A 24,198-nucleotide genomic window follows, 5' to 3' on the forward strand; every position below is an offset into this window, starting at 1 on the left:
ATAAAATTATAAAAGTTTATACTTATAAATATTAAGACGATGAATGAAAGCGATGAGAGCGGGGGGAGAAATTAAAAAAAATTAGTTAAAGAACTCGAATAAAACAAAGAACAAGTGAGCAAAACGTGAGTAAAAAGAGTGAAGCCAGATAGGAGAAAAAGTAAGGGGGTGTAGAACAGCATTCAATACGCATTAATCATTAGTTTTCATTCAAAAGCGATCTATATAATACACTCATCGACACTCACACTCACTCTCACAGACACTCTACACACATATACATAGCATATGCAGCAACAATTGCAACTCGATGGTATTGTTTACTCTTCCAAAATTGATTAAGCTTAAAGTAACGAAAGGCTCCGCAACCAGTACGATAGGAAGATATGATATGGCGCATAGTGATGGTTAGTAGGGATGGCATGCAATGGGGATGAGAATGCGAATGGTATAGGAATGATATAACGGAATGACGGCAATTAAGTTTATTTTTTATATATATATGATTGCAAATAGTAATTTTGATTCTCGTGTGCAAATAATTAAACAAAATGGATAAAATTTATTACTTATAATTATATACATAAACATTATATACGCCCATTATGCATAAAGATGTGTATAAAAAAACAAAGCAAAACAAAACAAACAACAAAGCATAAAAACTGTATGTTGGTTCTTTTATTATATTATACTTTATTTCTATAAATATTATTGTAATTGTACTGTGTATTATGATTTTGCTAACCAAAATCCCTTAGTATGAGATGCTCATCGATATTCACCCCCATACACAAAATCATACCAACTCGAACCAAAAAGAACACTCGGCCATCCAAACGAACAAAATTTACCTTTTAATTTGTACGAATTTGTAACTACTTTTATATGTATGTATGTGAATTCTCTTTTGGTACGTCCACTGAAACAAAATTATGTACGCCTCATTTGATTTTTCAACTGTCTTGTGTTTTATACGATTTAATTTAATGATACGGATTATGCAAATATATATATAAATATAAACATAATTTCTTTTGTAATTAAAATGCTGCGACAACAAAGACGAACGACAAACTCATAGAAAACACAACAAACATCTGAGAGGCAGGAGAAGCAGGAACGGAAGAACTGGAAGAATTCTCCGCGGGGAGGTCACTTCCCTCGCGTTCTCCTACTCCAACACTTTCCCTTATCCAGTCGGCCTCCCGTTTATTCACGGATTCCTCTATGTTATTGTTTTCCTTTTTTTTCGTTGACTTCTCATAAAATTAAAGATCGTCATCGACCACAGATGGGGGAATGAATGAGAAGTCTTTGAATAGGGTAAAACTCATGCAACTAAGAAATAAAGGAATCAAGAAAAACGAAAAACGAAAACAAATACATATACAGAACCCAATGAGGCGTGACAGAGGCAGTGAAAACAATTTAGGGGAAGGTCAAAAACAAGAAATGAAGCAGGAGAAGACGAGCGGGCGATCGATCGATCCACGAAGAAATCTAAAACGATACGATTTGTAGACTACGCAAGTATTTTTATGTATTAAAGGTTATGTTGTAAGTTTTTATCACAATATTTGTATTGTAGCTCAGTGTTTTATATGATTATATAAAATGGATAAAGAAAATGAAACAAAAAGTAAATGAATATGAAAATGATAAACCGAGATGAAACCGAAACCATAAAAGCGTAAAAACCAGAAGAGCAAACCCGGACAGAAAGAAAAATTATTGTATTACATACATCTTATATATAATAAATATGCTTCTTAATAAAAAACAAAACAAAACAAAGCCCCGAATGCGCGGAAACTGATTTACGATGCTGACACGCACTGTCCCGATAAAGAAGTCGCATCGGTCGCCTTTAAGCCGGGGTGGCTTTACTTGGCCACGGCTGTCCGGGAAACGGAGGAAAAATTTAATTATGACACCCGAGTTATCTTAGCAGCAAGACCCCTGATATCTCTAATTCAAGTTTGCTTATTCATATCTAAACAGTTATACTGGCCTAGCTGGCCCATGGTTATAAATTTTGCCCGATAGCAAGCCCGAATCTTTTCTGTGTGGTCACCCTTTTTTAGTGGTCAGCAATCAGGCTTGATGAATCAGTTTGGTGGCGCTTTTAATTGATACGATGATTTTTTCCAATTTTTTCCAATTACAATTGATCTCAGTTAAGAAGTTAACCAAAGCCAGGCAATTCAATTAGGCCAAGTGAAGAAGTAAACACCCCGAAGTGAACTTTCTTGCCCGGCTCAAGGTCACAAAGGATATATAAATATTTTTACAGCTCCACATTATATATTTGCACCCAAATATGCCAATCAAGTTGACATTCAATTCAATCTGACCCAATATTGCGATGGCGGCGATGGGGACGATGGGGGCGATAATCGATATTTGACCTAGGCCAATAAATTCTTTCCGCCTGCCCCATTTCACCAGAGTTTCGAAGTTGTCTAATCAACATTTAATTTGATGTTCGATTCGAACGCTCCGAAGCCATCAAACATCAAACAAATGGCAGGGGGCTTTTGGGGGCCTAAGCCCCAACTAATCAAGGCAAACACATCGAAGAATACCAGGAAAAATCGTACGCCCACCAAACCCATTTACCCCTCCATTTCTGTCAGCGACATTTCTGGCAATTTATTGAAGACGAATATTCCAATCAGAGCGAATTTATTACGTCAATCGTGCTGAAGCCGTAAAAAATAAAAGGTAAGTGTGATATCGTTTGAATCCATCTATCGCCCATCCGCAGTTACAGCTGTAGTCAAAACCACAGCAGTTCTTTTGATGGATTCAGAATAGTATGGATGATTTCAGATTTCAAAGGAAAAAATGGCAACCATTTCTTTATTTAATGTAACGTTTTGGGTTTTAAAGAACTGTTAATAGTTTGAAATCCACAAAGAACCTTACCAGAAAGCTTCGAATATAATGGAAACTAATTAAAATGTATAAAACGGCGAGTTTGTGTTTTGATATATTTTATGATTATTCATCTTTTAAATATTGTTAAAGATGCACGTTTAATATGGATATGATAACTAAGTATGGCTTTTTATGAACATTCATTGCTAATAACTTGATCACATCTGTGTACACCTATCGCTCTGACAAACACACTCATTCTTGAAAGAAAGCCTATAACGGTAACGCTATAACGGTACGTTTGTCCTTTGTGGCGAATATTTTTTACAGCTGACAAGAAAGGCGGTTGTCAGAGCGAGAGGACGACAGCATTGGCGTGCACATTGCACGCGGCGACAGGTGGGTGGAAGGGAAAGGGCAGATGGGGAGTGCAGGAGATAGATAAGTAATTCCATGGAGCATGCAGCTTGGTTGGATGTCGATTCGGAATCGCAATCGGAGTTCGGAGGCTCCCAGCATTGAATTGGTGTTAAGCACGAACTGAACGAAATGGAAATGAGCGAACGAGACTGAGAATGAAAATCAGCAGTTGTCATTGTCATTGGAATTGGTTGAGGACGGGCGGGCGGAAAGTGGGTGCAAAAGGGGGGGTGTTTACCGCTCAAAGGCAAAAAAGGGAGATGAAAGACACGCCATCGAAAGGAGACTCCACCCGAGCTCCGTTCATCCAGTTGCCGCTGTTCACTGCAACTGCTCGGTTCGGATTCGCTCCTGCTCTTTTTACCGTTACCTACAGCAGTCACCTTATCCGGGAAGTATCCCGTTTATCCGTAGCACCCTCGTGTTTCCAGATCCGCGAATATAACAATCCGATTGTGCTAAAAATTTCAATTTAATAGCTGTGCCTAATTGGAGCACGGTATCGGTATCTCGCTAATTGTGGAGCCTATCCCCTATTTACCGATCGTGCTAAAATATTTCCTGGAGTGATTTAGTGGTTTCCCACAAAGCTGTATAAAATTAAAAGTTCCTAACGAAAAACCTCGCGTGCTTTTTAAATTCTTACAAATTCGAAAAGTAGTTGTTCTTTTGAGTACAACATTGTTAATTACAATAAACAATTTAAATGTAATGATGAGTTTTCAGCTAGGAGGTGAACTAATTTAAAAACCCCCTAATTATTTATAAGACCTAGTGCTTAAATCTAATATTCAACTTTATATTCGAGTTATAGGATTGTACTAAAAGTTTTTCAGCAAACAACATCAAGTGACATTTCGAAATTTCACGTTTGTTGTTTCGTGTTGATTGCTAAAAGCTTGTAGATTCTGAGATAGTGGACGTATTACTAGCTGAACCAACTAAAATAATTATAATCTGAAAAAACCCCGGGTAATGAACATCGAAAAAACGGCCTCATTTTGGTGACTTTGCTTGGTTTAATGAATTCGGGGAAATTAGGTTGATCTCAGATAGTGGATTACAATTTATTATATCAAATTGAATAATTAAATTCATAAACATTATGTTGTAAACATAACATTGTAGTGTTTTGAAAAATGCAAATACGCTTAAAGAAAGTGTATATAATAAATCGATGAATTACTAAAGAAATCATACATACCGATACAATTTTTGAGAGCTTTATTTACTGCTAAGAACTCGGAATCTTCGACATGTCAAACCAACTATTCTTCCTGAGTTTGGCGGACATCTTCTCGGTGTATCCGGCCATCTTCAAGGAGCAGAGCAAGAAGCTAAAGAAGACCAAGCAAATCTATCTGCCCAGCGATGAGGAGTGGCAGGACAAGATGTACTACATGCTGTTGGAGATTCAGCGCCATGTAAACGAATCTTCCGATGATGCGCTAACCCTACACGATATCAATAAGAAGGAGAAACCAGTGTTTGATCCCCTTCGCATAACCAAGATCATCTCCCCTGGAGTTAGTCCATGTGGAAGAAGGAGTAGGACCCTTAAGTACTGTCGTTCCACTGCAGTGAAAATCAAATTAAAGGCTGGAGCACGTTGGACTTTGCCCACTATCGCCAATGCCGCCAAACTCCTTCGCAAACCTCCTATTTTGGTGGACTTCCAGAATGAGCACGAGATGCGTTTGGCTTTTTCCTTGATCTACGACGTCTTCCGATGTGGGTTGTTATTATACTCATTTATTATCATGAACACGTTGTAATTTTTATATTATAGATAAAGTTGTTATGTCGAACGCTTTGGACGATGTCTCCTTCTTTGAGGAGCACAAAGAGGTCGGTGAACTTGATATTTTAGAAAAACATGGGAAATATAGATTTTGATGAGGATAGTACTTGACTAGAAAATTTTCATGTATTGCAATATTAAATATAAAATTAAAATAAGTAATCTTAATGCTAAGATTAAAGGAATTTTAGAATACTGGTGCTTACCCTTAATATTTTTCAGTTCAAAAACGATGAGCAAAGGATCTGGTTAATGCTCTTCGAGCTCTACGATCGGCAGTTTAAGGGTCGAAATTCCGAGGAACAGGATTTGCAAGCGACTCTGTATAAGGAGTCTAAAGTTACAGGTGGGTGAGGATATTGTCTCCTGAAGTCTGTTTTAATGCAAAATAAAAACAGAACTCGCGGATCTCCTGTGGCAACATCGCATTCGATTGGCAGCTTCGATTTCCCGGATGAGAATCGGGGTTGGAGCACTCCGGCTTTCGCAACTGCTTCCTATCCACCTCCAAAACGAGAAGGTGGCCATCGCCGCTGCCAATCCTGTGGTGACCGGTTGGATAAATCCCTTTTTAATACGGTTAGTAAATATTATCATTATACTAGGTTACTATAGACTCATAAATAAGCTTTTCAATTGATAGAAATAAAGAAGAGGCGGATAAGATGCTTACAGAAATGGGCTTTACTGTCCACGGACCGGACGATGAGGAGCCACTTTTGGTCCAGCACTGTAAGTGGGACAATATATGTCCTTTGGTCATATCCTGCATTCCCAAGGATCGCAGCGAGTTTACAAAATCCGTTCTAATGACTAAACATTATTTTATAATGCAGGTGAGAATCTCATATTTTTTATGATTTCGAGAAGTTTATGTTTAATGTTAACATTGCTCTGATTCTTATTAACTCATATTTGGATATTGATGGCCTTAACCCAAAGGTTACTATTATTCAAAATATATGTGATGTAAGACCAAATACATTTATGGGGTAATTTCAATTTCACCTATTTGCTGGCAATGTCCGATACTGCAATCGATATTATGTAATTGGAACTAAAACAGCCATATTATAAACGTTTATTTCCGGATAACGCTAATAGTCTCAATGTTAAGGTGTCCATAAAAATTACAAAGCAATCTGTTTGTACGGTGAAGTTTTTCCCGGAAAAGGTGCCGTAGACAGCTTATGACTACAACTTAAGTAAGTCAACACTGCGTATAATTAATAAACATTGACACGTAAGCTGGGCGACATGAAAATCCAACTTTATACAAATAAACTAGTTTTCGTCTGGCAACATGATATGTGAAAACTTTTGCGAATGCTAAAACATATTTGTTGTTCAAATGCTTACAAGTATTGATTCCCTTCCAGGACAAGAACTTCACCTTTGGCCCGGCCATCATGTCCAAGCTGATGGATTACTTTGAGCTGGATGGCGACATATTGCAGACGCATATAGGTTCTCCTCGATCCACCGCATATTTGGCAGCCTTGTTTTACTCAATCAACCGGGTGAACAACTTTTATGTTTATGGAGCAGGGGCAAATCTGAAGGAGTACCGTCGCTATATGGAGTCCATAGGGGTTAATAATATCAGGCTGTTTGGCGATGCCTTCACCTCGTTTCCCATGGAATCGAATCGATTTCGAACGGTTGTGGGCATCTTCGCCACTCCACCGAATTCCTTTAGTGCAATTTCGGATCCCATCGATTTAATCTGTTCCCGGGGTGGCGATCTGAGTATGCTGGAGGTGCTCACCGAGTCGGAGGTCAGCGACGAGGGTCGCCAGCGGGTGGCCATGATCCTCGAGGAGCAGCTGCTGACCCTCACCATGTCGATGTCGCGACCGCAAGTGCAGTTTGTTCTCTATCAAACGCACTCAATTGTGGGCACTGAAAACGAGAATATGGTGCAGCATGTCCTGGAACTGATCAATAAACTGGCTCTGGAAAAGCATCGCAATGCGTACAAGGAGCAGAAGCGTCTGGAGGCGATAGCCGAAGCGGAAGCAGCCAACATTCCAGCAGCTGCAATGAGCAAGGATTCGCCCAGGAAGAAGGACAAACCCTCCACGCAGCCGGAACCTACAGCTCCTGGACCTCAGGGCTCCACAGCTCCTCCCTTGCCGCGCGTGGACAGCATTGACCTGATAGTTACACCCGATATTGATGAGTTCGTACAGGACACCGTGCCGGATATATGCATCAATCAGGATAATTGCATCAAACAACAGGTCACGGGCAGTTACTTGGCCTTAGTACGCCGCAAAACCCTGACTCATTTGAATGAAAAGTACCTGATTCGCCGGGCGGAGCAGAGAGGACTCTTTGGCAAACCCGAAAAAGATGTCAAGGAGCGGTCGAGACCCAAGGCAGTGAAACTCCAGGAGCAGCAATCGGAGCCAGCGCCCCAGGACATTGGCTACGATCCGAGGGGTTCCGTCCATAGTTCAAGTGCCCAGCAAATTGTAAGTAAACAAACTATGCCAAATTTGATACCCCTGACCGCCCAACCGAGAGATACAAAAAGGCTGTTAGACTTTACACTTTATTGTTAACAAAAAACAAATTTGAAGGTGGGCGATTGTTGTTAAAAATAGTCGATTTGCGGGAGATATAGGGGGTAATGTGACTGGGGCTGTGGTTGAGGTGTGGGGCTATGTACACTCGGGTCTTATGAGCTAATAATTAACATGTCGATACTGTCTGCAGTTTGATCATCATCGATGGACACGCGATCGATGTCATCATTATGGAAGATCGAACATCATGCACTCAATTATCTTGATCGGCTTCATTATCTGGTATTTCGACAAGATCATTGCTATCATCTCGAATGAGTTATTCATAATACATCCACATCATATACTTTAAGTTCTTCTGCGTTTTAATTGATAGTTCATTGCTTGGTTCCATATGCACTCGTTCTATTATCGCAATGACCCTACTTTCTATTTGTATTGTCTATGTCTGTATTGTTTGTTTCTGTTAGTTTTATTTGCATGTGCAATCTAGTACGCTTAATCCGTGGAGGTATTTAAATTGCTGCATTGTTATTTATAATATTAACATTTGTATTATTTGTTTTATTTAAACATTCACATCATTATCATCATAGTTGTACTGATAGATAGATTTGCTATGGTTATCGGGGAACAGGCAGATGAGCTCCATCTCGTTGCACCCAGTAGTGCTCACATCACTTTAATCTATATTCACATCCTATAATCTTCGGCCACATCATCACCATTAGAGAGTGAGGTATCTGGGTAATTAGCATGAGGTGGCAAGCACTTTGCCTTGGCTTAGTCACAGGCTCCAAGGGGTTAGGTCATGCTCGAATCGCTTATCTCACTGGATCACTCATCGATTGGGAGGGAGATCTATCCATGTGTATCCGTGTCCACTACTTCTTCCAAGCACTCGCCGATGAGGCCTTCGAGTAGTTCTGGCTCTTCTGCTGCTGATAGCTCTGTTTAATGTCCGACTTCTTGCTACTCGAGTAATTCGATCCCATGCCAGAGTTGTTGCTGGTGCCGTTATAGCTGAAGCTGGACTTGAAGGTGGGGTTGCCCATGCTCTTGAACATGGGATGATTCTTGCCGGCGCCCACGGGAGGAGCCGACTGGTTGTAGTAGCTCTTGGTGCTGTTCTGCTGGCCCTTGTCGTTGGACATTTGGCGGACGTAGGAGGAGAGTCCCAGGCCCACGGCGCCCATGCCCATGCCCATGCCCACGCCCACTCCCACGGTGCTCACACCCACTCCGCCCATTCCCACTCCGTAGGACTGCTGCTTGTGGCTGGTGCTGAAGGTGGCCGCCTGGTGGTCACTGGCCAGAGATCCGCTCTGTGTGTAGAACTGCTGTTGCACCTCCACTATGTAGCGATAGGCTTCCTCCATGCTTTTGGGATTTCGTCGCAGGATCATCGAGTGTGTGGGCTCGGGCAGGTGATCCCTGAATACCTGCAGGGTAATGCGCTCGATGTCCTCGAGACTATATAGGGTGTCATTGTGGGTTAGCTTCCTATTGATCAGTCTGTGCTTGAGCTTGGCCATCTTCTGGTAATACAGCTCTATATTCGAGTCCAAAACAGCGCTCCGTATCTTGTGTATCAACGAATAGCTAGACTCCCTCTCCGCATAGTTGTACAGCAGTTGATCCTTGAGTTTCAGCCAGGACTCGGTCTTCAAGAGGTGGCCATTCCCGGCTCCATTTCCATTGCCCACAGGAGCGCTCATCTGCCGCGTGAAGACCGCCTCCCTCGCTCGTTCTGTGCACTTATTTTTGATATGTCCTATTAACTGAGCCTTGTAATAGTCATCGAAACTATTTATGGCCGGCATGAGGGCCTCGATTTTGTGGAGGAACTGTGGCAGCTTGCCAGGATCACTGCCATCGAAGCTCTCCACCAGTTTCAGCCGGCTGAGAACCTGATTGTATTTGTTCACAAACTCGGGATCCATCCTGTACTATCTCCTACTAGCGTTCAATAAGGCGCCTTCTATAGCTTTACCGTTAACCGATCGTTGCGTTCGCGGCGACGTTTCGGGCGCGACTGCTTCCAAATTCGAAATCGCCGCCAAGCGACTGCCGCGTCAATAATTGTTGTGTATGGAAAAACAGATTTTAGATTCTTACAAATGTATAAATTAACATTCATTAACATGAATTTTACTTGCAAGACCCTCTCCGATCCAATCCGACAATGGCAACGGAGCGCTGGGCTGCGAATTCGCAATCGACACGAACCGTGGTCGCACCAACCGAGCTGAGCACTACTGAACTGAATGTGCGGATCCGAACCCGAACAGAAATCAACTGGCAGAATAAAACAGAACGGAACACAGCGCCCGCCATTCATTGTGGTGGGAGTTGTGGTACCCGGTGTATGTGGAGTGCTAGGGGTGTACTAGACCACCCAGGGGGTATGCTACGATCAGTAGAAAGTCACACTGCTTTGGGTTCTTAATGGTCAGGGATTGTTGGAAGTAGAGTGCGGAATATGCATCTTAAGCTTCAACCCCTGCAGTTCCATTACTTAAAACATGTGCATTTCAACATCACTCTATGCGTCTTTTCTAAAATGTCTCAGAAATATTACTTCCTTCTTAGAAGTATTGCTTTTTTTCGTTGCCTTCAAAAGGAAAATAGACTTTATGTAGCATACATTTGGGAGGATCATGTCAGAGGTCCTGTTAATGGAATGGTAGTGAAGAACTCCATGTTTATAAGTTCAGTTTAGCTCCGCTTTAAGCTTACCTTTAATACGAATCAAAAATAATGTTATAATGATTATTGACAGACATTTAAAAAGATTAAAACCCCTCCAACCTGCCGCCCAATTGCGAAAAAGCGACACAAAATCGCTTAAGAGATCAATATACTATATACTATGGACTGCAAATATGATATGCCTATAAGCATACAGTACAGTCTGGCCTGCACTTAGTTGAGCAGCTAAATAGCAAGAGTTTCCTAGATTTAATGGGTATTTGAAAGGCGTGACCCCAAGCCTCCCCCCATTGCTATTTGTTTACTGTTGTTGCGGCGCTGAGTCATAGCCACAAACCCCAGCACGGCGACACCCTGCGACCGATCGCGACAGATATAGCCGGGCAGATAGAGATGGAGATAGTGCCAGCCCAACGGACACGGGCCACAAAAAGGCCGTAGCACGCACATACCCCTAATACAACATCAAACACAGCAGCGAATTTCATTAAAAAGCGCACACAAATCGCTTAAACGAAGCGTTAGATTCGTGTTTGTTTGTCTCGTCGCTCGCCGTGTTAATTGCCGGGGGGCAAATGGCTAAAAAATAAATAAATGGGGAAAGTGTACGCTGGGACAACATAATTTCCACTGACAGACAGGCTGGCGCACATAAATATTACGCATACGCACTGATTGACAACGAGATATGTGATTTTTGCCATTATTCACATGCAAATTGCGGCACAGAGCAATTGCATTCAAGGTCCTTTCATAATTTCAGATTTTTTCCAAGAATCTAATTGCTCGGCTCACGCTGCACCCTGCACTCGATTGTTCATCGCTTGATCTGCACTCAATCGACCCCAGCGGCATCTAATTCAGCTCGATTGCCTCCAATCTTGACACGTGCACTGACAGAAAATGTGGTTTTACTAGGGCTTAACATAATTAGAGATTACATTGTTTGCTCTGTCACATTTCATCATAAAATGACCATTTGTAAAATTTAATAAATAATAATTGTTAGGAGTTTCTTTGTGCCCTCTAATTTTTAGGGTTTTCTATTAATTGTTTATATACACCTGAAGATAAGCTACTATTTTCAGGTCAAAAAATTAAACTTTCATCGATTTTTGAAACATTATTTGTCAAATTAGTCACATTTTTAATCTTTTAGTCAAAATGATAATAGAATGACTTGAAGGGAATGGATTATTTCTCGCGGTGCACCGCCACTCATCCCAGCGTACACCTTTATTAGTGTTCGCCTACTTTTAACCCTCCACCGCCCTCTTCCAGTCGATGGGTCGCTTTTAAGGTCTGCTGCGCCGGCGTGCGCGGTTCAGCTAATTAGCAACAATTTCTGAGCGTTAGCGGCTTGTAAAACTGTTTAATAATAGCAAAAACTTGTCGGCGTGTAGTCATCGCCGAGGACAAACCGCCAAGAAGTCGCGGGATTTAGGCGGTCGGGGGGTTTCGAGATTAAGGGGATTCCATTGGGGTGCTAATTTGAATCGAGTCTCTAAACTGATAAGCGGACTTAATTGCTATCAACTTCGAGTTGGATGACTCGGCCTCCCCGCCTGTCACTTCAGCTCAATGCGAAAACAATCCACGCCGCCTTGCAACTGTAATTTCAATAGTTATTATGTGGACAACAACAGCGACTTGCTGCCGCTTTGATAAGCAGGTTCAGGGACGCCCACCACCCACCGCCTACCACCCACCACCATCTCCCAAATCCATCGAAGCCCCACCCAAGCGATCCCCACTCCCCCAACCAGAAATACCAGAGCTATTGTGGAGTTTTCCGAACTTAAGATAACGATTTCTTGCCCGAAAGGTGATTAATCATGTAGATAGTGTCGGTATATTATCATTTCATTCATAACTGTTTATAAAATTTAAATGATAACGATATTAGCAAACTTTCTGTCTCCAGATATGGCTCAATTCCTCCAAAAAACCAAATGCTTTTTGCAGTTTATTGAAATCAATAAAATAGCACATAAACTTCGTGTTCAGTTGATAAGGGGTTTTATTACACTGGGATTTTGTTTTTTATCAAACGATACATTTTTGCTTCATTAGGCGGAAAAAAAAATTTATAGGAGTTCTGACTTGATTATTGGTTGGATACCTACATTTATAACCTTAATGTTATAGTTTTTGAAAGAAATAGCTTCCTTTTATGAATGGCTTAAAGTTTGGGTGCTTAAAAAGCATTAAATGGCGTATCACCTCTCGTTTTCTTCTCTTCAACCACCGCTTAAATACAAATAAAGTAGAAACAACGCATCCCATTCGAATGCTTCAATGCCTTAATCTTGTTGAGCGATTCTGAAAGAGTGGCAGACAAATTTGCCGAGGAGCTCAACATCTCCTGGTTCCTAATAAGTATATGCCATTAAAATAATGGGTTCGGGTATGAGTTGCGTAATGTTTAATTTTGATTTTCTCACCTGTCTTGCGGGTGCATTAATTTTGGTCGCTTGGCTAGCGGAGCTCTATTTGGATTTCGCTCTGGCTGATGGTCATTTACTACATCCCGAGAATCGTAACGCTGATCGCGCATTGATTGATGACTTGCGGGCATGGAATCTCTTCGAAAAAGCATTTGGTCCTCTTCGAAATAGCGCGGATTGACGGGCGGGGCGCGTTCCTTTAAGCCCATAATACTGAAAATGGTCATCTTGAACTTTGAATTCTCACAATTGAACATTTAAGTTTACCCGCGCAGAAGGCGTATGTTGTTCTGGTTGTACTCGGCAAAATTCAGACATTTTTCCACTGCCGACAGACCTTGTTTGGAGGCCATCGGAGCATCCTGTTCCTCTTCTAGCATTGCCTGCATCTCGCGCAGCTCATCTGCGCTGCAGCTCTTGTTGAGAAGGACGGGCAGTAGATCCCTTATAAGCGTCATGCGCTCCTTTCGCTGCAGTCGATCATGCAGCTCCTTCTTAACGCATCGCAGGTGCAACAGTCGGTTGTATTCCTCCTCTTTCTGGGCTATCAGTTTATCTAGGGTGACAAGATCCGCATCGATGCGTTCGCGCTCTTTTCTCAATGAATCATTTTCAGGGCACACCGAGTCAATTTTATCTATCATTATCGTGTTAAATTCTTCAAAAAGTTCTTTGATGCGATAATGGAAGTTGGCATCACTGTTGTTGAGATCAATGGACGACTTTTGGCGGGTTGTTGAAGAAGCAGACGCTGGTGTCTGCAAACCCTGCGTCTGAGTAGACACCGTATCCGATCGACGGGGTTGCGGCTGCTGGGGCACCGCAAAGTTGGGAGCAACAATTGGAGCAGTATACGGTTGAGATAGCGTTTGGTGGACCTGCTGTGGTGGGGCAATCTGATGTGGAGCAGCTTCCCTTTGTGGGGTTAACGGCTGTACCGAAGTTTGTCTTGATGAAACTGGTTGCTGTGGTGGAGCTACCTGCTGTGGCGGAGCTGATCTCGGTGTACCTAGCTGCTGTGGTGGAACTGATCTTGGCGCACATAGCTGCTGCGGCGGTTGAGCTAGATGCTGTGGTGGGACTGCTTTTAGCGGAACCAGTTGATGTGGTGAGGCTAATCTCGGTCGAGCTAGGTGCTGTGGTGGAGCGCATGACACTGAATGCAGTTGCTGTTGTGGAGGTTTGGCTGCAGGAAGCTGCTGTGGTGGACCTGTTCTTGGGAAATGCATCTGTTGCACCGGGGCTTGAAGTAGTGGAGCAGCCTGAGCTGGAGATCTCTGCGCGAGGGCAGCCACTTGTGGTGCAGCAGTTAAAGTTTGGGTGCTTAAAACGCATTAAATGGCGTATCACCTCTCGTTTTCTTCTCTTCAACCACCGCTTAAATACAAATAAAGTAGAAACAACGCATCCCCATTCGACTGCATTGTTTTCCAGAGCCAGGTGTCTAGTTTAAGTACAATATAGTACCGAGTACACACAGTTATGGGCCATAACTCAACTGAAACGCAGCGCGATTCGAATCATTTGCAAGCCAAATTTGGCCCGAACTCTTTGCAAACACTTTGCGCATATTAATCGTGTTCTCAAAATGTGCTCAATTGTTTGGAAAACTAATTACGTGCGCGCGCCATTCTATTTTGCAGCTCCAGCGTCTGCAGCGCTCGACGAGCGCCAGTGCGATCCGTTCGCACCTGACCAAGGTATCATCGACGTACCGCCGGCCCATCGCCTTCAACTTCATTCGGCGCGAATGCAAGCGCTTCTACGTCTTGCCTGTCTACATGGTGAGTGTTTTTCCCGCTGGACACCTTATAGGGTCCCATAATGTTTACTGCCGCCCCACACACACCCACTGAAACCCACCACTGCCAATCCCGTCCCGATTCCAGCACAGCACCAAGCAAAGCATTCGGTTATGGTGGCAATATGCCTACAAGTGCGTCACGCCCTCCGCCTCGGCCGGGGCCGTATGGAATCCGAATCTGAAATTCCGGCTCTACTGCAGCCGGCAGCTGCGCATCCGGAAGCTGAGACGTGGTCCGTGGTCCAGGAGACAGCCACTCAAGCTGCATATCAATGACATCAAGCTGTTGTGTCAGGTGCGCAGGCGAAGTAAATAAATGGGCTGATTGCAAAGCCCTAAAAGGTTTGAAAAAAGTTTCGTGTTACGTTTAGTTTGGGATATGAGTGTGGTCGAATTCTACAGAAAATTCTATTTCAAATTTGAACGATAAGCGCAATTTTAGGGCACTGCCATACATTCCATGTCGATAAGCCAAGCCAACCAGTGCTGCAAACACTAAACTTTTAAAATGTATAAATACCAATTTCAAAACACATTCTGAAATTTTAATAAAACTTCTTTTTATTTTGTTGAACTATTTCCTTATGGTTTAATAGGTTGGGCGAAAATTAAATAAAAAGTGCTTGTTTTAAATATGAACTTGTTTATTTTACCTTTAGCATGGAATTTTATGCAACGAAACAGAAAATAAATATATTAATTCATAAATAGGTATCTTTCACTTAGCAACCAAGATGTCAATATAAAATTTTCAAAAATTAATAATAAAGTTGGAAAACAAGGAACAACATTTGATCAATCCAATTATAAAACAGAAAGCATTTTGCGCGTTGTTCGTAGCAAAGTGCATTCAATCTCAAAATGTTCAATTCATTTTAGTTGCACATTTATGAAGGAAATATTATTATTGTGTATATGTAACCCTATTAACTTAAACAAACTAGGCATATTACATTTTAATTACGTTTCATTGAATTAATGTATTTGTACCAATTCACCGCTCATCCTATACATAAATTAAACAAATTAAATTATTTGTTCAAAGTAATCTTAAGGACGACCGGTTATTGAATACAAGTACACGAAATTAATTCTATAATACGCAATTGAAAATCTTCCGTCATTGTCCTGTATCCTTCAGTGAGTTACGTGGTTGAGTAAATATAGTAGCGCATATGCGATAGTTATAGTTTATAAAAATTAGTAATGCTGATATCCTAGGGGTAGTTTACTTAAATGCCACAAGTGCGGTAATGGGAGTCCCAACCTCGCAGCTGAAAGGAATGTGTTATAAAGAATACTTAAATGAGTACTTTTCCTTAAATACGTCCAAAGTAAATAACCATTTTTGTGCATTATTGTAACCGCTTCTGTACACATTCCTTACCTGGCATTCACGACTGCAGTACCATTGATTCTGGCAGTTAGAGCACATGTAGGTAGCTTCATACAGCTTGCACTCGTGGCAGTGTCTTCCTGTTTTGCCGTTGGTAGTGGCGGAAGTGGAAGAATCACGATGAGACCTATGGGTACTCTTATGCGGCTTGTTCTTGTGAGACCTGTGCTTCTTTTCGGCCTTCTCTTGGTCGATGCTATTAGCGGAATGTAATTCTTGGTAGTGCTAAATAGGAAAATTCATTTTCGAGGAAACTCTCAAATATTATTTTAAGTTCTTACCTGTCTATTGGCCAGTTGGCGATGAGAGACCATCGGACTGCTGTTAAACAGTGGTTCGATCAGTGATTCATTATCCAAATTATTGTCCAATGAGAGGTTACTAAAACGGGAACTTTTTTTCAATGCCTTAATCTTGTTGAGCGATTCTGAAAGAGTGGCAGACAAATTTGCCGAGGAGCTCAACATCTCCTGGTTCCTAATAAGTATATGCCATTAAAATAATGGGTTCGGGTATGAGTTGCGTAATGTTTAATTTTGATTTTCTCACCTGTCTTGCGGGTGCATTAATTTTGGTCGCTTGGCTAGCGGAGCTCTATTTGGATTTCGTTCTGGCTGATGGTCATTTACTACATCCCGAGAATCGTAACGCTGATCGCGCATTGATTGATGACTTGCGGGCATGGAATCTCTTCGAAAAAGCATTTGGTCCTCTTCGAAATAGCGCGGATTGACGGGCGGGGCGCGTTCCTTTAAGCCCATAATACTGAAAATGGTCATCTTGAACTTTGAATTCTCACAATTGAACATTTAAGTTTACCCGCGCAGAAGGCGTATGTTGTTCTGGTTGTACTCGGCAAAATTCAGACATTTTTCCACTGCCGACAGACCTTGTTTGGAGGCCATCGGAGCATCCTGTTCCTCTTCTAGCATTGCCTGCATCTCGCGCAGCTCATCTGCGCTGCAGCTCTTGTTGAGAAGGACGGGCAGTAGATCCCTAATAAGCGTCATGCGCTCCTTTCGCTGCAGTCGATCATGCAGCTCCTTCTTAACGCATCGCAGGTGCAACAGTCGGTTGTATTCCTCCTCTTTCTGGGCTATCAGTTTATCTAGGGTGACAAGATCCGCATCGATGCGTTCGCGCTCTTTTCTCAATGAATCATTTTCAGGGCACACCGAGTCAATTTTATCTATCATTATCGTGTTAAATTCTTCAAAAAGTTCTTTGATGCGATAATGGAAGTTGGCATCACTGTTGTTGAGATCAATGGACGACTTTTGGCGGGTTGTTGAAGAAGCAGACGCTGGTGTCTGCAAACCCTGCGTCTGAGTAGACACCGTATCCGATCGACGGGGTTGCGGCTGCTGGGGCACCGCAAAGTTGGGAGCAACAATTGGAGCAGTATACGGTTGAGATAGCGTTTGGTGGACCTGCTGTGGTGGGGCAATCTGATGTGGAGCAGCTTCCCTTTGTGGGGTTAACGGCTGTACCGAAGTTTGTCTTGATGAAACTGGTTGCTGTGGTGGAGCTACCTGCTGTGGCGGAGCTGATCTCGGTGTACCTAGCTGCTGTGGTGGAACTGATCTTGGCGCACATAGCTGCTGCGGCGGTTGAGCTAGATGCTGTGGTGGGACTGCTTTTAGCGGAACCAGTTGATGTGGTGAGGCTAATCTCGGTCGAGCTAGGTGCTGTGGTGGAGCGCATGACACTGAATGCAGTTGCTGTTGTGGAGGTTTGGCTGCAGGAAGGTGCTGTGGTGGAGCTGTTCTTGGGAAATGCATCTGTTGCACCGGGGCTTGAAGTAGTGGAGCAGCCTGAGCTGGAGATCTCTGCGCGAGGGCAGCCACTTGTGGTGCAGCAGCGTATGATGCAGCGACTTGGGGTAAAGTTGCCTGTTGAATTGAGAAAGTCTGCGCATTACCTCTATTGTTATTTGCCAGCTTTTCGTTGGGATACGATATCTCTATGGGGGTAGCCGTTGGCGTAGGAGTATTTAAACTGTAAGATTCGGGAGTCGAATTTTCAGATTGCTTAGCGGCAGACGGCGGTGCCAGAGAATACGGTGTGCTCAGCTTAAAAGCTGGCTGACGCTGAAGAGGATTAGCCGTTGGAGTGCTGGGCATTTGAAGATTTAATGGTGGTGGTGCCTCTATTGGTTTTCGTTGCTGTACCGGTAAAAACTCAATTATCTCATCATCCTCAACTTCTACATTATTGCGCTTCTCGTCGATTGCAGGCGGTGTTACCGAACGGCGTCTCTTAAGAGTGGCATCAAGCACCAGCGACTCTGCCACATGTGGACCACCTTGCGATTGATCCTTTAGAGCCTTTTCCAATTCCAGGCACGCGGAGAGCTTTTCGTAGTCGAATCCCGGTTGCTGAGGATCCTTCTTTACCAAGAACTCGTCGAGGATAGAGGCACCGTTTTCGTTGCTTCCAAGAGCGTTTGGCTTTTTCCTCTCTGTCAACTCGTAGTTCAGTTGGGGCGGTGCAGGAACACGTGACATATTTTCCTTGATGGGCGTAACCTTGGCCTGCGGCTCTGGTTTCTCAGGCGATTCCTCGTTCTCTGTGTCATCAAGACAAATGAGTTCCGGCGAACCACTGCCGCTGCGGCTACGAGAATAGCTGCGACTGCGACTACGACTACGGCTAAAGCTGCGGCTGTGGCTGCGACTACGACTGGGGCTCCTGCTATCGTAGGTCCTGCGCCGCCTGGCGTTGAAGCGAACCAGGTGCTTCAATTTGCGCTTGGCCACCAAGTCCTTCAGGCCGTCAAAATAGCTGTTGTATTCCATTTTATTGGGACGCAGCCTGAAGTTGGAAAGGTAGGTAATTAGAGTTTCGGTAGGTTATTTAAGGTAAATAAGTCTTACCAGCGAATACTGCGACGCTTGAAGTAGAGATTTGGCAACCTGCCCCGCTGTAACTGCAATTGGCGGATCCGGCGAAGTGTTTCTGAGCGTGTGGAAGGCGGCACCGCCGCGTCATCCGGCTTTGCATCTTTTTCAGTGGCCGACTCCGACGCCGACTCCGGAGCTCCATTTCCGGGTTTCTCGGTCTCGGATTCCATGGATTTTGTCTTCTGGGGTCGCTGCTTGCTTACCGCCGCATCCATCAAGGCGTCGTAGTCCTCCTCCTCGTGGCTATACTCGTCGCTACTCAGCTGCGAATTGGAGGAATCGTAGATCTCCACGTTGGTCATTTCAGCTGCAACTGGACGACGGTCAGGTATGTACATCTTTGGCATTAACCCCCCAAAAACTCACGCGCTCACGTCTGCAAATTTTGCCCAACAAAACAGCGTCTGCCGGCTGAACTTACCGATCCGCCGACGGGCTCGCTCTTTCAGCTGCTGAAAACCACTTAAAACCTTGGTACACGACACCAAAAAAGCTGATTCGGGTTTATCCCAGTTTTTAAGTGATTACTTTCAGGGAAAATCTAATTTCCAAATGCGAGAAAAATAACTTGGTATTAAATTTTGCGAATGATTTCGGACAGGCATTTAGTGTAGACGCAAACCCTTAGGGTAACCAGGTTTTGGAGAGGGTTTAATACTACCGATTAAAACACCTTTTCCATACTAAGAACCAAAGAATATTAATAAAACGAAGTCTACTCTTATTAGTAGTTTCAGTTAATAGGTGAGGAATGTAAATTTTCCTAGCTTGGGATTATTCGCTTTAATAATTAGTAATACTCCAAAACTAGTGTTATAAAGGTATCCCAAATGTTGTTCTTATGTGTATAGATTTATAAAAACATTTGCTTAAATTATAAATCATTGAGATAAGCAATACAAATTTGTAAGTAGATTATCAAAATGAACTCACAACATCGCAGCCTGACAACACTGGCGACGAATACTAAATATTAAAAAAAAAACTAAAAGCAAATGTACCGATTTTCCGATTGTCCACCGGTGGGAACATCATTGCCTTCAAACGGTCATACCGTTCGGCTTACAAAAGAAAACAAATCAATTCGCACAAAAACATTGCCAAAAAGGTAAATGGCGGGCACGACGGCGCCGAGTGGTACATATATAGTAGTGACCAGTGACTAGCAACCAATTCCCGCCCAGTGACATTTGTAAACAAAGGACACAACCCACAGTGCCATGTACATATATGTTCTCTATATATACATATGCGTAACAGGGCATAACCGATAAGAGCGGCGCAGCTGCAGATTGATAGCCCTTCCAATTGGACTTTGTTATTGATCATTTGTGGGTGGCGATGGACTCGCTGATCGACTGATAACCATAAATGTTAACCACGTCACGCCACCCCACGCCTCTCCCACACACACACACTCGCACACGTGAGCCAGCTGAGCCATATATGTATGGATGCACGTACGCACACATGCACATGCTCGAGCGCAAAACTCTTTTGTTGTACTTTATGTAAAGTGGACGATCGAAAAAGTAAACTAATTCAATGCAAGGGGTTCGGATGTCAACGTTGGGGTCACCAATTGAGTGCAACAAAAATCCAATCAAGTTGTCTCAGCAAATTTTCGGTTTATTCAGCCCATGTGGGTGTACATAAGAAATGGCACGAATAAGCTATTGAAAATTACTCCCTACCTCTATGAAATTTAAATCCCACTATCATCTGTGTTTCGCAACAGAATTGATTCATTTTTATTAAAAAAAACTATGGTGTTTTATGGGGCATGTAAATATACATATGTATCTTTCTATAAATCGTGATTTCTTACTATCATTGCTCTTTAAGACCTTTGTTTTTAGCTTTTTTTATATATTTAATTGAAACTCACTTTTGTTTCATCCACATGTTCGAAGTTTTTAATTCATGAGTAGGACACGAAAATCATTTGAACGAACATTTTACAATAATGTCTTCCATTTAAATGTTATTTATTAAACATAAAAACTTAGCGACACTTTTATACAAATTTAAATTTAAATTTTTTGTACGTACATGTGCATTCATATTTTTTTATTAGTTTCTCATTATAATTTAAATTACCTTTTCCAATATCTGAAAATATCTGAAACCAAGTATTATTAAATAATCAAATATCAAAATCGATGTTTTACCTCGATGAAAGGATTTAATTGGTTTAAAGATGTAAAGTTGTGGGCTTACCTTAACATTAAAAAACCTTTACAAAAAAAAACACCCACATGTACTAAAAACGACACTTAAATGTCATCAATTTATTGCTAAAACTGTTTGCACATTTTGGTCCCCATAAACCACTCATTCTAAAGATTATTGACTTTTTCGAGCTTCCACTGTGAAGTGCGAGTATCTGCCCTATAATGACTATCCGCCGGACAGCCGGACTTTGTCCACAGCGGCTAGTTGTAGCTATTTCCGACGGAGAAGGCATCGATTGGCCAAGGCTGATTAGATTCCTCCACCGGCAGCGGCCTTAGCTAAATCTATGAAAGCTATAGTCTATAGGCTATAGCCTATGGTCCCCGTCTATATCTGGCGAATATCTCTACCGTTCGCTGGTTGCCCCAGTCCATTGCCAGCCGGTGGTTCAGGTGGTTGCCTTCCCGGATTTCACGCTTTCTTTTAACTTGACCGCGTGCTTTTGATTGCAGAAAACGCAACTCGAGTGAGTGCGGGAACTTTGTGTAGTGGTCATAAACGAGGTGTTCCACCCGCGGGGCCATAAAGTGCGGGTTTACGAGCACTACCGGGGGAACAACCTACAATTAAAGTAGTGATTACGTAAGGACTGCCGTTTAATTGGGTAAACATCGCTACTTGCAGATCAAAATGGGTTCCCTGGAGAAGCTGAAACAATTGAGACTGATACACCTGTGCATCGCGCTCACCTTCTTCACCAGCGGGCTGTGCATCAACTTTATCCAGCTGCTGATGCACGTCTTTATTAAGCCCATAGACAAGCGACTCTTCCGCAAGCTGATGTACTATGCCTGCTATTCGCTGTACTCCCGTGAGTATATCCTAACCAGTTCCAGTAAGGAGTTCAAAACGTAACACCTCCAATCCATTAGAACTGATCTTCGTGTCCGATTGGTACGCCGGCAGCAAGATGACTGTCTACATGGACAAGGAGGACTTCGAAAAGCATGCCGGCAAGGAGCATGTCCTCCTGATTATGAACCACAAGTACGAGATCGATTGGCTCAACGGCTGGATGATCTGCGAAAAGTTAGGCGTCCTGGGCAACTGCAAGGCCTATGCCAAGAAGGCAATCCGCTACGTGCCTATCATCGGCTGGGGCTGGTGGCTGGCCGAGTTCGTCTTCCTCAACCGCAACTTCGACCAGGACAAGACCATTATCACCGAACAGCTCAAGGTGGTTTTCTCCTACCCCGATCCCACCTGGCTGTTGCTCAACGCCGAAGGCACTCGCTTTACTCCCGCCAAGCACGAGGCCTCTGTGAAATTCGCCCAGGAGAGAGGCATGACGGTGCTGAAGCACCACTTGATTCCACGCACCAAGGGATTCACTGCCAGTTTGGCACCCATCCGGGGTCTGTGTCCGGTCATCTACGACATTAACCTAGCGTACAGGCCCACAGATAAGGTAAGAAAGTACTTTAAGTTATATAATACTGTATTTTATTGTTCCATGCAATTAATGCAGAATTCTGCAAGGCAAAGCTTCTCATGTATTTTTGATAAGGCCTATCAGCCAGTTCGATAATACGTGTCTGATTACTTTGCCCTAATCTTATTTCGTTTTTTGATTATCTTGCTCATAAAAGAAGTGTCGAATTTACTTCACTACTTCACTCATGATTTCTTGAGATGGATGCTCTTAAAGATATCGATCGATTAAAATAGGCAAACATTTCAAGGTTAATCAAGTCGTCATAATTATACCATCTTTTTTTATTATGTTTAATATTCGTTACCCCTGACGTCATCAGTATTATTGGCACTTTTCCAACATAGCAACTATAACATTTAATCGGAGTAACTTGTTCTAATGATAAGTGCACGGAATTCAGAAAGATGCATTTTATTGTGCTTTTAAATTAAATTTGCGAAAGCGGTTAAGGGGCTAGAAAGGTTTCATAACGTGTGATTGTGTTGTTAAATGAAAAATTGGCACTTTTAGCTTTTAAAACTCTATAGACCAGAGTAATTAATTTGCTATTGTACTTTTAGAACCCCGCCACAATGCTGAGCCTTCTGCATGGAAAGAGCGTGGAACCCCACCTGCTGATGCGGCGTATTCCACTTGAACAGGTTCCTGAGGACGAGAAGGAGGCCGCCGCCTGGCTGCAGAACCTGTTCGTGGAGAAGGACAAGATCATCGATAGCTTCCTGGAGACGGGCAGTTTCTTCAAGACTTCCGGTGTGAAGGAGGTCCCAGCATATGTGAATCAACGCCGGCTGTGTTCGCTTGTAAACTTTGTCTGCTGGGCGGTATTCTCTCTGTCCTGCATCTTCTACTACGTGATCACTTCCCTGCTGGCGGCCAACTGGACGGCCTTCATCACTGCTCTTTCCGTCTTGGGACTTTGTAAGTTTGAGACTTAACCTTAACTTTTGTTTATCTTATTGAAATTCATTTTTCCTTTTTTCAGTTTACTGGCTTATGGGCCAGGCCATCAACAAGACGCAGATCAGCAAGGCATCTAATTATGGGTCCTCCAAGTCCCCAAGCGCAAAGTAACTTTCGAATTCGCATTTAGTTTCGATTGTCGTCGAACTCAATTATCTACAAGTGACTTTGTAAAAGGCAGTCCTCTCACAAATCTCTCTGCTAAATGGATCAATTCGCGATTCCTCCCCGGACGATTTCAAGTGTTTTTGAACAGAAGTGCATGTTTTTCTTGTCTAAGTTTATGGTTACGAGGTAACTCCCGCACACTGGAGCCATCAATTTGCGTACGTAGTTGGTAGTTGTACACCTAAGTGGAAATTTAATTGTTTGATCAATTGTATTTTGGCGAGCATTGCAATAATTAAATTAAACAGAACGTGAGAGCGTGAGTTTGTTGTTTTTGATAAGGCGTACGGCAAGCAGTACCCTGATAAGGGCTGCTGATAAGTGGGGGTAGACAAGCAGTGCATAGAGTGACCTTAACACAAAATACCGCAAGCATTTCTTAACTGGATATTTGTCTAAATAATTGTGAAATCAAGATATTCGTAAGTAGAATAAGTGTAAAATCTTAAATTTTTTTTACATTTCCAGGAACATTAAATATTAAAAATAGTTTTTCTTGAACA

General features: G+C 42.7%; 4 protein-coding genes across 10 annotated transcripts; 2 read left to right on the forward strand and 2 right to left on the reverse strand.

Moving 5' to 3' along the window:
- Positions 1 to 1,498: 1,498 nt before the first annotated feature.
- On the forward strand, positions 1,499 to 15,225 carry LOC6539468. The gene is made up of 8 exons (XM_039374597.1): positions 1,499 to 5,034; positions 5,093 to 5,151; positions 5,327 to 5,450; positions 5,503 to 5,683; positions 5,748 to 5,940; positions 6,484 to 7,581; positions 14,438 to 14,578; positions 14,684 to 15,225. Exons 1-8 carry the CDS (start codon positions 4,560 to 4,562, stop codon positions 14,912 to 14,914), a joined length of 2,502 nt encoding a protein of 833 aa, XP_039230531.1. The 5' UTR covers positions 1,499 to 4,559; the 3' UTR covers positions 14,915 to 15,225.
- Positions 7,648 to 9,927, reverse strand: LOC6539319. Its single transcript, XM_002086176.4, has 2 exons — positions 9,791 to 9,927; positions 7,648 to 9,702 (listed from the first exon to the last, which is right to left on the reverse strand). The coding sequence occupies exon 2, from the start codon at positions 9,576 to 9,578 to the stop codon at positions 8,520 to 8,522; it is 1,059 nt and encodes a 352-aa protein (XP_002086212.1). The 5' UTR covers positions 9,579 to 9,702; positions 9,791 to 9,927; the 3' UTR covers positions 7,648 to 8,519.
- A 246-nt stretch (positions 15,226 to 15,471) lies between the features above and the next one.
- On the reverse strand, positions 15,472 to 19,505 carry LOC6539482 (bromodomain-containing protein 4). 5 transcript variants are annotated; one of them, XM_039374588.2, is made up of 7 exons: positions 19,319 to 19,505; positions 18,871 to 19,204; positions 16,814 to 18,808; positions 16,544 to 16,759; positions 16,276 to 16,471; positions 15,986 to 16,219; positions 15,472 to 15,872 (listed from the first exon to the last, which is right to left on the reverse strand). In XM_039374588.2, the coding sequence occupies exons 2-7, from the start codon at positions 19,197 to 19,199 to the stop codon at positions 15,831 to 15,833; spliced, it is 3,012 nt and encodes a 1,003-aa protein (XP_039230522.1). In that variant the 5' UTR covers positions 19,200 to 19,204; positions 19,319 to 19,505; the 3' UTR covers positions 15,472 to 15,830. The 5 variants fall into 5 exon arrangements, with proteins under 5 accessions (XP_039230522.1, XP_039230519.1, XP_039230521.1 ...); XM_039374585.2 differs by having other exon boundaries at positions 18,871 to 19,210; XM_039374587.2 differs by having other exon boundaries at positions 19,264 to 19,505.
- Positions 19,506 to 19,871: 366 nt separating this feature from the next.
- Positions 19,872 to 23,950, forward strand: LOC6535040 (1-acyl-sn-glycerol-3-phosphate acyltransferase gamma). Of its 3 annotated transcripts, none has more exons than XM_015195500.2 (5): positions 19,872 to 20,005; positions 21,757 to 21,943; positions 22,005 to 22,540; positions 23,128 to 23,485; positions 23,550 to 23,950. In XM_015195500.2, exons 2-5 carry the CDS (start codon positions 21,763 to 21,765, stop codon positions 23,636 to 23,638), a joined length of 1,164 nt encoding a protein of 387 aa, XP_015050986.1. In that variant the 5' UTR covers positions 19,872 to 20,005; positions 21,757 to 21,762; the 3' UTR covers positions 23,639 to 23,950. The 3 variants fall into 3 exon arrangements, with proteins under 3 accessions (XP_015050986.1, XP_015050987.1, XP_002095705.1); XM_015195501.3 differs by lacking the exon at positions 19,872 to 20,005 and adding an exon at positions 20,100 to 20,119; XM_002095669.4 differs by lacking the exon at positions 19,872 to 20,005 and adding an exon at positions 21,455 to 21,598.
- Positions 23,951 to 24,198: the final 248 nt, after the last annotated feature.

This window comes from Drosophila yakuba, chromosome 3L (genome assembly GCF_016746365.2).
Source record: "Drosophila yakuba strain Tai18E2 chromosome 3L, Prin_Dyak_Tai18E2_2.1, whole genome shotgun sequence".
NCBI classification, from domain to species: Eukaryota; Metazoa; Arthropoda; class Insecta; order Diptera; family Drosophilidae; genus Drosophila; species Drosophila yakuba.

What these genes read in the sequence shown, in the direction of transcription:
- LOC6539319 (XM_002086176.4), bottom strand. Translation starts at nt 9,578, where the DNA reads ATGGATCCCGAGTTTGTGAACAAATACAATCAGGTTCTCAGCCGGCTG.
- LOC6535040 (XM_015195500.2), top strand. Translation starts at nt 21,763, where the DNA reads ATGGGTTCCCTGGAGAAGCTGAAACAATTGAGACTGATACACCTGTGC. An exon ending in CGTACAGGCCCACAGATAAG is followed by an intron (nt 22,541 to 23,127) that starts GTAAGAAAGTAC and finishes TTGTACTTTTAG; the next exon opens with AACCCCGCCACAATGCTGAG. An exon ending in TCTTTCCGTCTTGGGACTTT is followed by an intron (nt 23,486 to 23,549) that starts GTAAGTTTGAGA and finishes TCCTTTTTTCAG; the next exon opens with TTTACTGGCTTATGGGCCAG.
- LOC6539468 (XM_039374597.1), top strand. Translation starts at nt 4,560, where the DNA reads ATGTCAAACCAACTATTCTTCCTGAGTTTGGCGGACATCTTCTCGGTG. An exon ending in TAAGGAGTCTAAAGTTACAG is followed by an intron (nt 5,451 to 5,502) that starts GTGGGTGAGGAT and finishes AAATAAAAACAG; the next exon opens with AACTCGCGGATCTCCTGTGG. An exon ending in AACATTATTTTATAATGCAG is followed by an intron (nt 5,941 to 6,483) that starts GTGAGAATCTCA and finishes ATTCCCTTCCAG; the next exon opens with GACAAGAACTTCACCTTTGG.
- LOC6539482 (XM_039374588.2), bottom strand. Translation starts at nt 19,199, where the DNA reads ATGACCAACGTGGAGATCTACGATTCCTCCAATTCGCAGCTGAGTAGC. An exon ending in TTAATGCACCCGCAAGACAG is followed by an intron (nt 16,472 to 16,543) that starts GTGAGAAAATCA and finishes TATACTTATTAG; the next exon opens with GAACCAGGAGATGTTGAGCT. An exon ending in GCCAACTGGCCAATAGACAG is followed by an intron (nt 16,220 to 16,275) that starts GTAAGAACTTAA and finishes TTTCCTATTTAG; the next exon opens with CACTACCAAGAATTACATTC.